This window comes from Rhinolophus ferrumequinum, chromosome 9 (genome assembly GCF_004115265.2).
Source record: "Rhinolophus ferrumequinum isolate MPI-CBG mRhiFer1 chromosome 9, mRhiFer1_v1.p, whole genome shotgun sequence".
In the NCBI taxonomy this organism is placed as follows: domain Eukaryota; kingdom Metazoa; phylum Chordata; class Mammalia; order Chiroptera; family Rhinolophidae; genus Rhinolophus; species Rhinolophus ferrumequinum.
The window spans coordinates 65,012,079-65,025,731 of NC_046292.1; the positions used below are offsets into that span (position 1 = coordinate 65,012,079).

A 13,653-nucleotide genomic window follows, 5' to 3' on the forward strand; every position below is an offset into this window, starting at 1 on the left:
TTATCTTTTCTCTCCAGTTTAAAATATTCAATAATATCTATGTTGCTTGCTAATGCTTTTGGTGTGAGTGGATTGTCTAAGGGAACTGTGCTGAGGTGCTAAGACTAAGTCAAGATCAATGAGAATAAAAACAACGACCACCCTGAGGGATAACTGGATATACGGTTTGCACTTAATGAATACTTATTGAATACACAGAACAGCCACGCCTCCACTGGGCAGGCAGGGGTTGGAGGGTGGCATTGGGTGGGCTGGTATGCCTGGCTGGGCAAACATTCCTAAGAAGTAAACTTCTTTCCATGGCCAAGCTACTTATCACCTGTGAGTCCTTCCAGGGAACCGGATGTGGGCTCCCCACCCTCTTTTCTAGCATCTGGCACAGGTGAAGGCAAGGCTAATGATCCTTTCAAATAAAATATTTAAGAGTACACAGAATTCAAGACTAAGGTACAGTTATCATTCCTCATATTGGAGACAAATGCAGTAGTGAAACAATTTGGGGGTCAGGGGTTAAAGTCCTGTGATAAACCACCTCTGATAACTTAGAAAAGCATGTGTCTATGTATTCATATAAATAGGGGTAAAGAAAGATGCCTCTAAAACCAACATTGTTCAGAAAGAATACTCAAAGGGAGATGTGCAGCAATGGGGTCATTTAAGACTTCTGTTTTCATCTTGGTCCTTCCCCTTCTGGAAGGGGCCCTGAGCAATTCACTCATTCGGCTGAATAATAACGGCTATGAAGGCATTGTCATTGCAATTGACCCTAATGTGCCAGAAGATGAAACACTCATCCAACAAATAAAGGTAAGTTTGAAATGGCAATTATCCATGCTTCTTAAACTAAATTAAGCTAATGTGATAGAGTGCACACGAGTTCTCTAACGCCAACTGCGTGATACTGGCAAGTTCATTTTTATGTCTGAGTCTCACTTTCTTCAGCTATAAAATGGAAATAATAACAGTTAACCATTAGGATTCTTCTGAGAGATGAGACAATAAGTGCAATGCACATAACTGAGAGTTTCATACATTGTTGGTGCTGCATACATTTATTGACCGTGGATGATTTCATTAAAAAATATTCAGTTCTGCACTAAGGCCGAGCCAGCTGCATTTGGCAGATATTGTGAAATGCACAAAGGGTAATTCCTTTGCCTGATTTTATCATTGGCTCATATCAGATTCTCCTTTTATTCTAATTGTAACCCCCTTCTCTGTGATCCTAATACAGGAGCCCAAGATGCAAAGCTCTGATTTAAGAACAACCCTCACCCTTCAAATGGAAGGAATCCCTGCATTTTACCAGCCCCAATGCAAGGGATCCTTTCAGGTGGCTGAGTGGCCTCACCTCACTTTTTACTTCTTCTGTGAGGGAAATAAAGATGACGAAAGAAGACATTCCCTGTTCTGAGCAGAGGTGTCTAACTGTTGTAAGGTGGAGGGATTAGAGAGGTCGTGTGCAACAACAAACAACTAAGGATAGGAGGCAAATGCTTTAAAAATTATCACCGTTAAAAAAAAAATTATCACTGTAGAATCTCACAGTAGCACAGTATTCTAAAGACAGCATTGTGTAATGAGGAAAAGTACTCCTCTGTAAAATGCAGGTAATAATAAGTACTTTTCTCATAGACTTTTGTGAGGATTCAATTTAACAATTCATGCACAAAAGGGAAGCAGTGAAAGATATATGGGGACTCTGTACAATTTTTGCATGTCTTTCATATGTCTAAAATATCTTGATTTTTTTTTTTTTACATTCAAAAATGCATGCATGTGCCTGGTACATAGTAAGAGCTCAATAAATGGTAACTATAGCCATCAGTCACCCTTTTAATCCTTCTAGATGGAAATTGTTCATCCTTCTTAATCAACCCAAAGGGACTGAGGCTTGTTTCTGGACAAAGTTCCTGAGTGTGAGCTCAAAAGCTAACAGTGCGAGGGCCCAAGGATTGCCACCAAATGGTCCTTCCTCTGAGCAGAAACAAAGCCAGAAAGATGAAGTCTGGAGAGAGAACCATGTGTACCCCCAAGAGGCATTTGAGGCTGGAGAATTTCAGTTGAGGGGGGAGGAGAAACTTACCTATTTAACTCCAGAAGACTACCAGATATTACTGTCATTGGTTAAAGGGAAATTCACACCTTTTGAAATCTCTAAACACTCAGAAACCTTGAGTGAGTTTTTGATTTTCTCTAATCTTAAAAATGACATTAGCGGGGCCAGCCCGGTGGCTCAGGCGGTTAGAGCTCCATGCTCCTAACTCCGAAGGCTGACGGTTCAATTCCCACATGGGCCAGTGGGCCCTCAACCACAAGGTTGCCAGTTCAACTCCTCGAGTCCCGCAAGGGATGGTGGGCTCCGCCCCCTGCAACTAAGATTGAACACGGCACCTTGAGCTGAGCTGCCGTTGAGCTCCCTGATGGCTCAGTTGGTTGGAGCGCGTCCTCTCAACCACAAAGTTGCCAGTTCGACTCCTGCAAGGGTTGGCAGGCTGCGCCTCCTGCAACTAGCAACGGCAACTGGACCTGGAGCTGAGCTGTGCCCTCCACAACTAAGACTGAAAGGACAATGACTTGACTTGGAAAAAAGTCCTGGAAGTACACACTGTTCCCCAATAACAAAAGTCCTGTTCCCCTTCCCCAATAAAATCTTAAAAAAAAAAAAAAAAAGTGACATTAGCAAAAATGAGGAACAACAGACAAGGAAAGTGCAGGAGAAAAATATGGCCACATATTTCTGTCTCTGGCTAGACAGTCAGTGGGGCTCAGGAACATACAGTCCATATCTCTAATGGCAATGGTAATTTATATTTACGTATGTGCCTTTAGAACTTTCAGAGTGCTTTCACCTCACTCTTGGTGGGGTTTTCCTCCTGAGAAATGTACTTCTCAATACAATTATTAAATTGGCTTTCTGGTGTGAGTCCTAAATGAGTTGGGTGTGAGATAAGTTGGTTTAAGAGTTAAAGGAAACAGTGTGTTCAGAGCCCCTAATTGAGTAGTTGATAAAAATGAGCTCCTTTCTATTGATGTTCCAGATCTGCAGAGTTGAGGGATTTTACTGTGGGCTTTTTTGCCTTTCCTGGCCATCCCTCACTCTGCACTTTTTGAAGGGAGAATCTCCTTCTGGTGCCTTTGTGGGGAATAGAGGCCTCTAAATCAGCTCTTAAATTCTTGCTCCTGAAGGACAGTCCTCTATGTTTCTCCATCTACACGACCGGCAGATGGCGCTGCAGCAGCAGCATTAGTTGTATTAATAGCAATAAGAGCACACTTCCTGAAATGAAATAGTGAGTTGGGATCACACACACACACACACACACACACACACACACACACACACACACTCGAAAGATACCAAATGGGAGTACTGTATTTTGGGCGTTTCCTCAGTGCATGGGAACTTCCTGTCTTGGCACTCCTGGCCAGCTTGCCACTCATCACAACTACTTCATTCATTCATTCATTCATTCATTCATTCTTCATTCATTTATTTGTCCATTCGTCCAACAAATATTTACATAGCATCTACATTATGTCAGGAATCCAATGGTGAACAATATACCATCCCCGTTGTTAAGGAATTTCCAGCGAATCCTATAAACCCATCCTCAAGCTCTCCAAGCCTCAAAAATTTTAATGTCTATTTGCATATGAGGTTAACTTCTCAAAATTGGGAAGAGATGCCAAAGCAAAGATCCCCTACCAATGTTTCTATTAAATCATGGAAGACAAGAGCATTTCATGCTTCTTAATCTTCCTTTGACATTTCACAAGTCAAATTGTAATACAGTACTCTAACATCAGAAGTCTTATGCCTACTTTTCAACTTGTTGGTGATCTTGACTTGGTGTTTTTATTTTTTTTAATGATAAAATGTTAAATCTCCTAGTGGTTTATAAAAACCTGACTTTTTTGGGAAAAGGAAATGCAATCATTACAAGAACTTTTTAAAAACTAGCAAGACAACCATTATTATTACTATTTGAAAGGAGGGAAACTGAGGCTCAGAGAAATAAATTCCCCAAGTGTATCCCATTAGGAAGTGGCAAAGAGGGATTCACCCCAGCATCAATACCCAAGTACTGCTTCCCCTTTGGATGATGAACTAGTTCTCCGCTCAGGACAACCCCACTAGGCACTGGAGTCTAGGCATACTGGTTTGCTCCCAGAAGGACTTTCCTTCTACAGTAAGCCCTTCAGGGTTTTTTTTCCCCCATTAGCATATACATATGCTGCAATAGTCCCCATTTTTTTAAAAACCACACAGAACCAAAGTCCCTTGCTCTGAAGCCCACCTTCAGCTACAGCTTCGTTGCTCCATCCCCCTTTAATTTAAAGGAAAACTTGCGCTGGTGTTGTCTTTATTCACTGAGTCCACTTCCTCACCTCCCACTCTCTTGCATTCACTCATATGGCGTTGTCAGCTCCATTCCGCTAAAATGGCTCACCCAAGTTGCCATATCCTTTGGTCAGTTCTTAGTCCTCACCTTACTTGATTGCTCAGCAGTATCTGACACCAGTAATCACTCTCTCCTTCCTGAAACACCCTCATCACATGCCTTCTGATTTCCTTCCCCTGCACCAGCTGCACCTTCTGTGTCTCCTTTGCTGGCTCCTTCTCTTCCTACCGCTAAATGCTGGTGACTCCCTGGGCTCAGTCTTCAGCCCTCTTCTTTCCTCTGTTTACACTTTAGAGGCCAGTGGTTTGCAGTCCTAGTAGACCTGATGCCCTTTCAATAATAAATCTCTTGTATATCCTCTCTACTATCTTGTCATAATGTACAGGGAATCTGCAGAGGCATTTATAATTTAACACTACAGCTCTTTCATTTTAGAGAAATAAAGTTAAGTGTAACTTGAAAAGAAAGTATATAATTATGTGACTTCCTTATATCTGACACTTAGTACCGTACTAAAAATAAATACTATCACAATATGTAGTTAGCCCCCAAATTATTACCGAAGCCAGTGGGTGTTGAAATCATACTCATTTTGAGTATCTCTCCCAGTACTACTTGGTGTGAGACCTTGAGGCTTACACTCTCTGATTATCGTTTCTTTCTTAAAGGTTTATGATCCTCAAAGGATCAAATGAGATGAAACTAATAGCAAACATTTCGTAAATATTTGTGCTAAATAAACATGGTTCCAAGTGCTTTCTTGAGTTCATTTGATTTTCATAACAATCTTATGAGCTAGCCACTGTAATATTTTCCATTTATAAATGGTGTAATTGAGGCACAAAAGGGCTCAAGGAAATTGCCTGATGTCCCACAGGAAGTGATGGAACCAGGATTAGTGTCAGCGTCTGGAATCTGCATTGTCAACAATTACACTATGACACACAGCTTGTGGTTCGTCCTCAAGAGAGGTTAGCTATTATTATCAGTAAGTTATTTCCACATCTCCCCTTCTGATCTTGAGAAATAACCAGTTTTTATAATTAGTTTTTTTCTAACGTTACATGGAGATGTAAATTTGAATGATTGTTAATTTTGTTCAGATTCAGTCATTATTATGCGTGCTATGTATGTTTTCTTTTTTCTCAGGACATGGTGACTCAGGCATCCCCATTTCTGTTTGAAGCTACAGAAAAAAGATTCTATTTTAAAAATGTTGCCATTTTGATTCCTGAAAAATGGAAGAAAAAGCCTGAGTATGTGAGACCAAAACTTGAGACCTACAAAAATGTGAGAATATCAAGTTCTTTTTTCAAGTTTAATTTTCTTCTGTGATTCAGATTTTTTAAACATCAAAATATTCTAGAACCAAATAAAATTGTTTCAAACTACTTCAGTGTTAATACGGTCAATATATTTGCTGAAATTTTGTAATGATAAGATTTTTTCCTAAATTTCAGGCTGATGTTTTAGTTGCTGAACCTAATCCTCCAGGTAACGACGATCCCTATACAGAACAGATGGGAACTTGTGGAGAAAAGGGCGAAAGGATTTATTTCACTCCTGAATTCATAGCAGGAAAAAAATTGCACCAATATGGACGAAAAGGTATGGGTAGAGATGAACAATTCTGCTGTGTTTCTCATAATTTAATAAGTTTATATTAAAAGTAGTCCAAAATAGCATTAGCTTTCTGAGTAAGCACATATAAGCCAAATAAACCATTATAGCATGTGTTTTCACTTAAAACAGAGACTCAGAATAATGCATTTCTCAGTTAGAAACTTAATTTCTTTAGATTCTGCATACATGTGGAAATATAGTATTTTTAATTTAAAAAATTATTAGTATCATAAAATAACTGTAAATAATTTATTGTAGTACTATTAGGTTTCTATGGGTCTGTGGGGAGAAACCCTAACGAATTAAACCTCCTGCCTGCAATGCACCTAGTAGCCACCAGATGGCGGAGACTCACAGTGCTCAGATTTTCAGGCCCATTCAAATAGTGAAGGAGACTGTTAAAATGCAGATTATGATTCAGTAGGTGCGGATGGGACTCAAGAATCTGCATTTTTAACAAGCTCCCAGGCGATGTTGATACTGCTCCACCGTGAACCACACTTTGAGTAGCAGACAGAATATCCTTGCTGTTCAGCTCTCAAAAACCTGACTTTCCTCCACAAAATAAACTCTGTCATTTCCATATGAGCTATATAGAACAATCTTTGTAGAAAATATTAAAAGAAACAAGCAATGGAGTATATGTAACATGTACTTTCCAAGTATAATCAAAAGTAATTAGTATTAACTAATGAGTTAGGTTAACTAATGAGTATTAGGTTTCTTTACTAAGTCAAAAAGATTAGAACCAGCCAGATTTTCTTAATTTAAATAGGCAAAGCAGAGGAAACAAACAAGCAAACAAAAGAACCCTGGTGCCTCTATTCCCCACCCCCAAATACACCAGAGCACTTACAGACCTTATGAGAAAGAGGTGTCAAACATACCTCTTAGTTCTACAATACTCCATTTCACCTCCAAAACAGGAACAGAAAATTCCCAAAGTATGGAGTTGAACTGATTTACCTAAATGCCCGGCCTCACTCCAGACCCACTCGAGCCATCACAGGCACCATACAGAATGTCATTCCTTTATAATCTCTCCTTTCTGTGCCGGGACTCCACTCCTGCTCCCTCACAGGCTTCCTCTGCCGTTAAGAGGCCATCTGGTGCTCCCCGGAACCTACTGAATAAAGCTTAAATCCTCAGCGTGAGATACCAGAGCTTCCTCAGTATGCAACCCCTGGCCTGACCCTCTCAATTCAGCCTACCTAAGAATTTACATTCCAGAATAACTAAGTTGTACATTAGTCACTAATTCATCCAAATTTAACAAACACTCACTGAGTGTCTACTAAGTTCTAGACAATATGTACCCAGGCATGACAATAAAAAAGTCACAGTGACTGTTCTCATGGAGACAAGTGTTTAGCGCAGGAGACTGGCAAGTAAGCAGCAATGATAATATAACATGAGAAATGCCATAATGGAAAACAATGACATTGTAAATGAGGGGTACCTGGCCTGGTCTAAGGATATCAGAGAAGGCTACTAGGTGGATTCGAACTTGATTTTCAAAGAAGAGTAGCAATTATCCAGGTAGAGACAGGGAGAGAGTATTCCAAGCCGAGCAACACTATGTGAAAAGGACCAGGGATGAGAAAGAGCATGGTGTGGTTCTTGAAAGTAAAAGGAGTTCGGGAATTCATTGTGATGATAGCGTTTTGGAAGTAGGTGGAGAACAGCAAAGATATATGGCTGCAGAGAGGAGCAGGGTGTGGCTCACCAGTGATCTCGTATGCCAAGTTAAGGAGCTAGATAACCCTGAACAACACAGGGGAGCCACTGAAAACTGGAGACATAGAGGGCAGTTGGCTGGCTATTGCAGTAATTCAGGAGTAAGTGGCAGTGAGACTGGAAATATGAGACTAGATCGGGGCAAAAAAGCGGATGTGGAGTACGCAGGCCTTGAGGTTTGCTCAGAAAGGAGCCATGAGAGAGAAGGACCTATTGGGGGACCTGCCCTGGCCTCCCCATCAATGCCTCTGGCTCCCATATGAGCGTGCAGTGATCGCCATCATTAATTACACTTGCACCAGTAATGATTTTAGTTATCTGATTGTGCATGACATCCACTAGACCGGGAGCTAGGTGAAGACAGGGCAGCTGTTTCATCTTTGTATGAATAAGTTCCTGGCACTCACTAGGTGCCTAATTAGTATTTGGTGAGCCAAAATAAGTACTTACATTTTTCAGAAATGTACAGTTGTCATATTAGATTTTTCTTTCTAAGGAAAACAAAACTTTCATTTAAAAAATTAACATAGCAAAGCATAATAAAAGTTCAGAAGAATTGCTTTCTCCCAGTGTGAGAAGGTAATTTTACCATTCTTACTGTAATCAGGTGTTGAAAATATTTTCTTACAGAAAGGGTATTTGTCCACGAATGGGCTCATCTACGATGGGGAGTATTTAATGAATACAATAATGAGCAGAAATTCTACTTATCAAAAGGGAAAAGAGAAGCAGTAAGGTATGGACATTTTGACTTAACTTTTCCCAAACTATTTTAAATCACAACCCATTTTTTCTTGATTAATTTTCAAATGTCAGTCTTCTGTCTTACTTTCTATCTTTGATTCTTACTTAGTTCTTCTTGCTTCAAATTTCCACAAAACTACTACTTTTGTTCAGTTTACAAGTACCGCAATTAGTTGAATTCTCTACTCTGCCACTACAAATCATTTGCTTTGCCTGTGTGTGTGTGTGTGTGTGTGTGTGTGTGTGTGTGTGTGTACACAACTATAAGAAATCCACAGGTGCTATGTTCAGTGACTCTATCTTCCTGTATCAGAATCAGTGACACAAAAAAGCTAACAGGGCTCCTCAATGCCTTGAGGACAGAATGATACCTGTGTGGACTTTGTCAGTATGCATGTGCCTGGGAGGGAGTGTGGAACTTACCTGAATAACAATCCAAATACTAAAACAAAACAGAAAACTTCTCCCAATTTGAATTAAACCCTATGTGGTATCAGTAGAAAGCAAACTGAACACTTGGAAAGTACTCTTGGCTGCCATGATTTTTATGGGCGAGTTCTTACAACCAACAGTTTCAGTGAGTATAAACTGCTTTCGTACAAATATAAAATATAGGGAACTTCCCAATTTATATGAAAGAGCTGCCACTATTCAGATACTAAAACCTGACAGATGGCATGAAAAAGAATTCTGTAGATACAGCTTTCTAAAAAGATTTTAAGTAAAATAACAGTAAGTTACATCTGGCAGAATTAAGGGAATGAAAAACACTAAGCTAAGTAGGATCTCTTCCAGAAATCCAAAAATGCTCTAATATACTGTAATTAATATAGTATATTGAGTAAAGAAGGAAAAATAAATGATTATTCTAATAGATTCTCAAAAGAAAATTGATAACCTTGCACATGCACGTCTGAGTTAAAAAACAATAACCTCTTTTTAAAGACTGGAAGTTAGTACCACACCCCCTGTCCAGTTTTGCTTCCAGTTCTGCTTGCCCGATGGTTCAGCTTTAGGGCTATTACCATCTTCATTTGGTACTTATTTCCACAAGGAGCTGCACTGGGCTCAGAGCTCAGCCTTAGCTTCCCATTTTCCACAGGGACATTACCGCCTCCACTCTTCCCTTTCCTCATTACATTCAAACTCTATCCACTCGGTATACATCCACTATATTTTCCTTCATTGTTATATCACTTCAGGAATAAATAGACACTAAGTGCCTCCTAGAGCCATGCATAGAGAACCAGGTTTCTTTAGCTTGTTCCCTCTGAGCTACATAAACCACACCCCGGAGTCACCTCCCTGATGTGATCTTATGCTGGGTTGAGCTCTCAAATCTCAGCCAGTGGATGCCATTCCAAACCTGACATTTACCTTTCCCACATCTCTTTTCTAAGCTTCCATACAGTTAGACACTGTATTTTCCTTCAAGAGAAAAGCTGGTTAACAAATATTCCTTTCTAGAGATAGTCTAGAAATATCTAAGTATACAGCATGTTCTTCCTTCCACAGATAACATTGGCAAAGAGCTGCCATAACTACCAGGTCCTCTTAAAAGGCAATTTTATTACAACATATGAATAATATTTTTTGCTTATCTTCCAATTTTTTAAATTATTTTTAAGGCCTAGAAGCAATCACAAAAATGACAGTGCTGCCCACAATAGAAGGTTACTTCCTTAATATGATACAGAACATGAATTGAAAGCCAACAGCCCACATCGTATTTAATAGGGACATACTAGAGACATTATCAGGAATAACATAAAGTTGGCCACTCTTAGAACACTCATCTAACCATGTCTAGAAATTTGTAGCCAATGTGGTAACACATGAAACTGGGGAGGTAAAACAAACAAAACAAAAAGGGCTACTAGAAAGGAAGAGAGAAAATTGCTTTTATGCAGATGCTATGTGGTCCACTTAAAAAACCAGAGGAAATAAATAGAAATTAAAATTGACAAAGGAAGCCAATATAAGGTGACCAGATACAAAATGAATATTCAAATTGCCTTCCCATGTATTAAAAATAACCAGTTCAAAAATATAATGGAAAGAATACTCCATTAAAGATATAATGAAGTACAAAACTCTAAAAATATGGAAGTCATATTTGAAAAAAACTATAAAATCCTTCCAAAGGATTTAAAAGAAAATCAAGATAAATTGAGAGATTTGCAATTCATGGAAGATGTAAATTCAATCCAAATTAATATATAGATTTTATGAAACTCTAGTCAAAAGTACATTCATTTTTACCTCATTTTTAAAATCCCAGAATTTATTCAGTAGATAGTACCTAAGAACATTTTTGAAAAAGAATAGAAATAAAGGAGACTTTTACTTATTGAATTTTAAGCACACAATAAAACCATGTTAATTAAAACAATGTGAACTGACAGACACATATATAATAATTTACTCTTTAATATAGCTAGAATTACAGATCTATGAGGGAAAGAAGGATTTCTTAAGATATCAGGATAATTTTTAGTCGTGTGGGGGAAAATATTAACAGATCCTCTTCCAAATGGATAGTCATTAAATATAAAAATCAAAACCATAACAACAACCAGAAGAATATTAATAGGTATTACACTCCTATGCATTCAAGAACTGGAAAAAGATGCAACTAAAAGAATAATAAATTTGGCTACATATTAATTAAAAGTTTTGCTGCACACATATCAAACATAAACTAAATAAAAAGGTAAAAAACAAAAAAAGATGTTTACAAACATTTAAAAAATAGGGTTTTTAAAAGCTTAGTATTGTAACACATGAAGAATTTTTGAAAACCAGTAGAAAAATAATAAAATCATAATAGAGGAATAGGCACAGGAGAAGAATAAATAATTCAGAAAAGAAGAAATAAAAATGGCCAGTAAACATATTAAAAAGTGTTCAGACACTAGTAGTCAAAGAGGTGCAAATTTGACAGATGAAAATCATTTATCGCCTAGTAAGCTACTGTCAGTGAGATGAGAGTTCCCACAGATAGTTGCTGGAAGCATAAATTGGCACAACATTTCTGGAAAGCATTTTGGTAACACATATCAGATCTCTAAAATATTTCCTATTTCTTGATCCAGTAATTTCATGTTTAAAAATCCATTTTAAGGGAAATGATAGAATAAGCAGCAGTATTAACAGTCTTTAAAATATTCAAACTTTTGGATCTGATCATTTAGTCTGGGAATCAATCATGTGGCAAACTTGAAATTGAGTCAAAATTTTATGTGAAATTTCATTTTTTCATTAAAGTTTTATTTTTAATACTGACAAGTTGAGGGTAAATCAAATGAAATAAATTAGGCTAAATTTATATCATAGTTTGAAAACATGAAATTATTAAACATCATATTTTGAAAGAATATTATGAATTATATTAACATTAAAATTTTTAACTATACTAACACACTAAGTTTTTTAAAAGCATGAGGCAAACATATATGTGCCATGTTATGCGGATACATAGAGAAGGAACATGTTAACAGTAGCTTATTTCTAATGTTGGGATGTGATTTTTTCTTTTCTTCTTTATACTTTTTTGCAATTTTTCAAATTTTCTGTAGTGTTAATATATTGTTTATACACCAACAAATAAGATGTGAGGAAAAAGCATTCCATTTATAACAGCAACAAAACTCATAAGCATAAAATATAAAGAAAATTCTAAAATACCTATGAACATACAAGAATCATGCAGAAACTGTAAGACATAAACTAATCAGAAAAAAAGAACAAAACAGGAAATGTCAGCAATCCTTTTGAGAGAAACAAAAGAAAAGGCTCCTGATTTCCCAGGAATGAGGGGACTAGCTTAGGAGGTGCTTCAAGACTTTGTTCCTTATTCCTTCTAACAGCAGCCAGAAGCCAGACTTAGCTTTTCTGCTGCATTGAAACAAATTCTGATACTGTTTTGGGAACCCCTCAGGTACTTTCTGGCAAACAGAAATGATTCTGATGAGAATTTAATAATTTTGCTATTTAAGGGGAAGAGAGGAAATCAGACAAGGCCACCTGTAGAACCTGACCACAGAGTCCAGCCCTTTGAAATGATCACATCACCCAAACATCTAACCTTAATATATTTTCAGATGTTCGGCAACTATTACTGGTAAAACTGTAGTACAGGTGTGTCAGGGAGGCAGCTGTATCACCAGACGATGCAAAATTGACCAAGTCACAGGGCTGTACGAAAAAGGATGTGAGTTCATACCTGCTGACAAGCAAAAGGAAAAGGCTTCCATAATGTTTGCACAAAATGTTGATTCTGTAAGTACTTTGTTTGTTTGTTTGTTTGTTTGTTCTTGGCACTAATGAATGTAGTGAGTTTTTTTATCGCCAGATGCTGCAAGAGAGGATCAAATTTTAGGAAATCATCAGTGAGCAGCTGATTCTCTGTGAGACAAGCTGGGACTCCAAATCAGAGATAAAGTCCTATCTTCCCCTTCCCCCATTCTTAGGTTCATTCTTGCTTCTCCATCATCTCCCTACTACTAGCTTTTAGTTTAAGTGCTTAGAATTACTTCAAACATCCTTAAAGACAGAGAAGCACAACATTTCTTAGTTAAATAAGAAATATACCCAGGGAGGTCAGGCAATTCTTTTAATTAGTTAATAAGGACATGATCAGTAGCCTTTAATTTCACTTTTAGATACCTCTTTTCAGCCTGTATATTTGTTTTTGGTTGTTAAGTGAAATTTTCTAATTTTTTAAGAGTGTTGGTTCCCTGAGGAAGTTTGTGTGTTGTTTTAATAACTTTACATAGCTTTGAAATATTTAAAATATTTTAATGACCAACTGTCCATAAGATAAACTTAACAAATTATCGTTATTAATGCTAAATAGATACATCAGCAAATTTGAACAAAGTAAGAGTAAATGCATCAGTCAGCTGACTTTAGTGGGGAGTCCATCTTATCTTCCATTCTACATAAAACTGTGTTTTCCTTTTGGAGTAGAGGTGAAGTAACTTTCAAGAGTCTGTCAATGACAGTGTGGTGTAAGTTTTAAAAATGTGATGCTTCAGTCTGGCTTTGCAGTCCATTTCCAAACATTTTCAGAAACTTCCAAGAGGGTGCCCAGATTATATGTTTTAAATTAGTAGCAGAGTTAAATTTGATGCACAGTAAA

The 13,653-nt window shown here is 37.7% G+C and overlaps 1 protein-coding gene across 1 annotated transcript in view; it reads left to right on the forward strand.

Moving 5' to 3' along the window:
• Positions 1-620: 620 nt before the first annotated feature.
• CLCA1 (chloride channel accessory 1) overlaps positions 621-13,653 on the forward strand; it is a 30,825-nt gene continuing 17,792 nt past the window's right edge. The window contains exons 1-5 of the mRNA XM_033114319.1: positions 621-807; positions 5,556-5,696; positions 5,867-6,014; positions 8,397-8,502; positions 12,614-12,791. Coding sequence (XP_032970210.1) covers positions 646-807; positions 5,556-5,696; positions 5,867-6,014; positions 8,397-8,502; positions 12,614-12,791 — 735 coding nt within the window. The 5' untranslated portion in view covers positions 621-645. The remainder of the gene's footprint in view (positions 808-5,555; positions 5,697-5,866; positions 6,015-8,396; positions 8,503-12,613; positions 12,792-13,653) is intronic.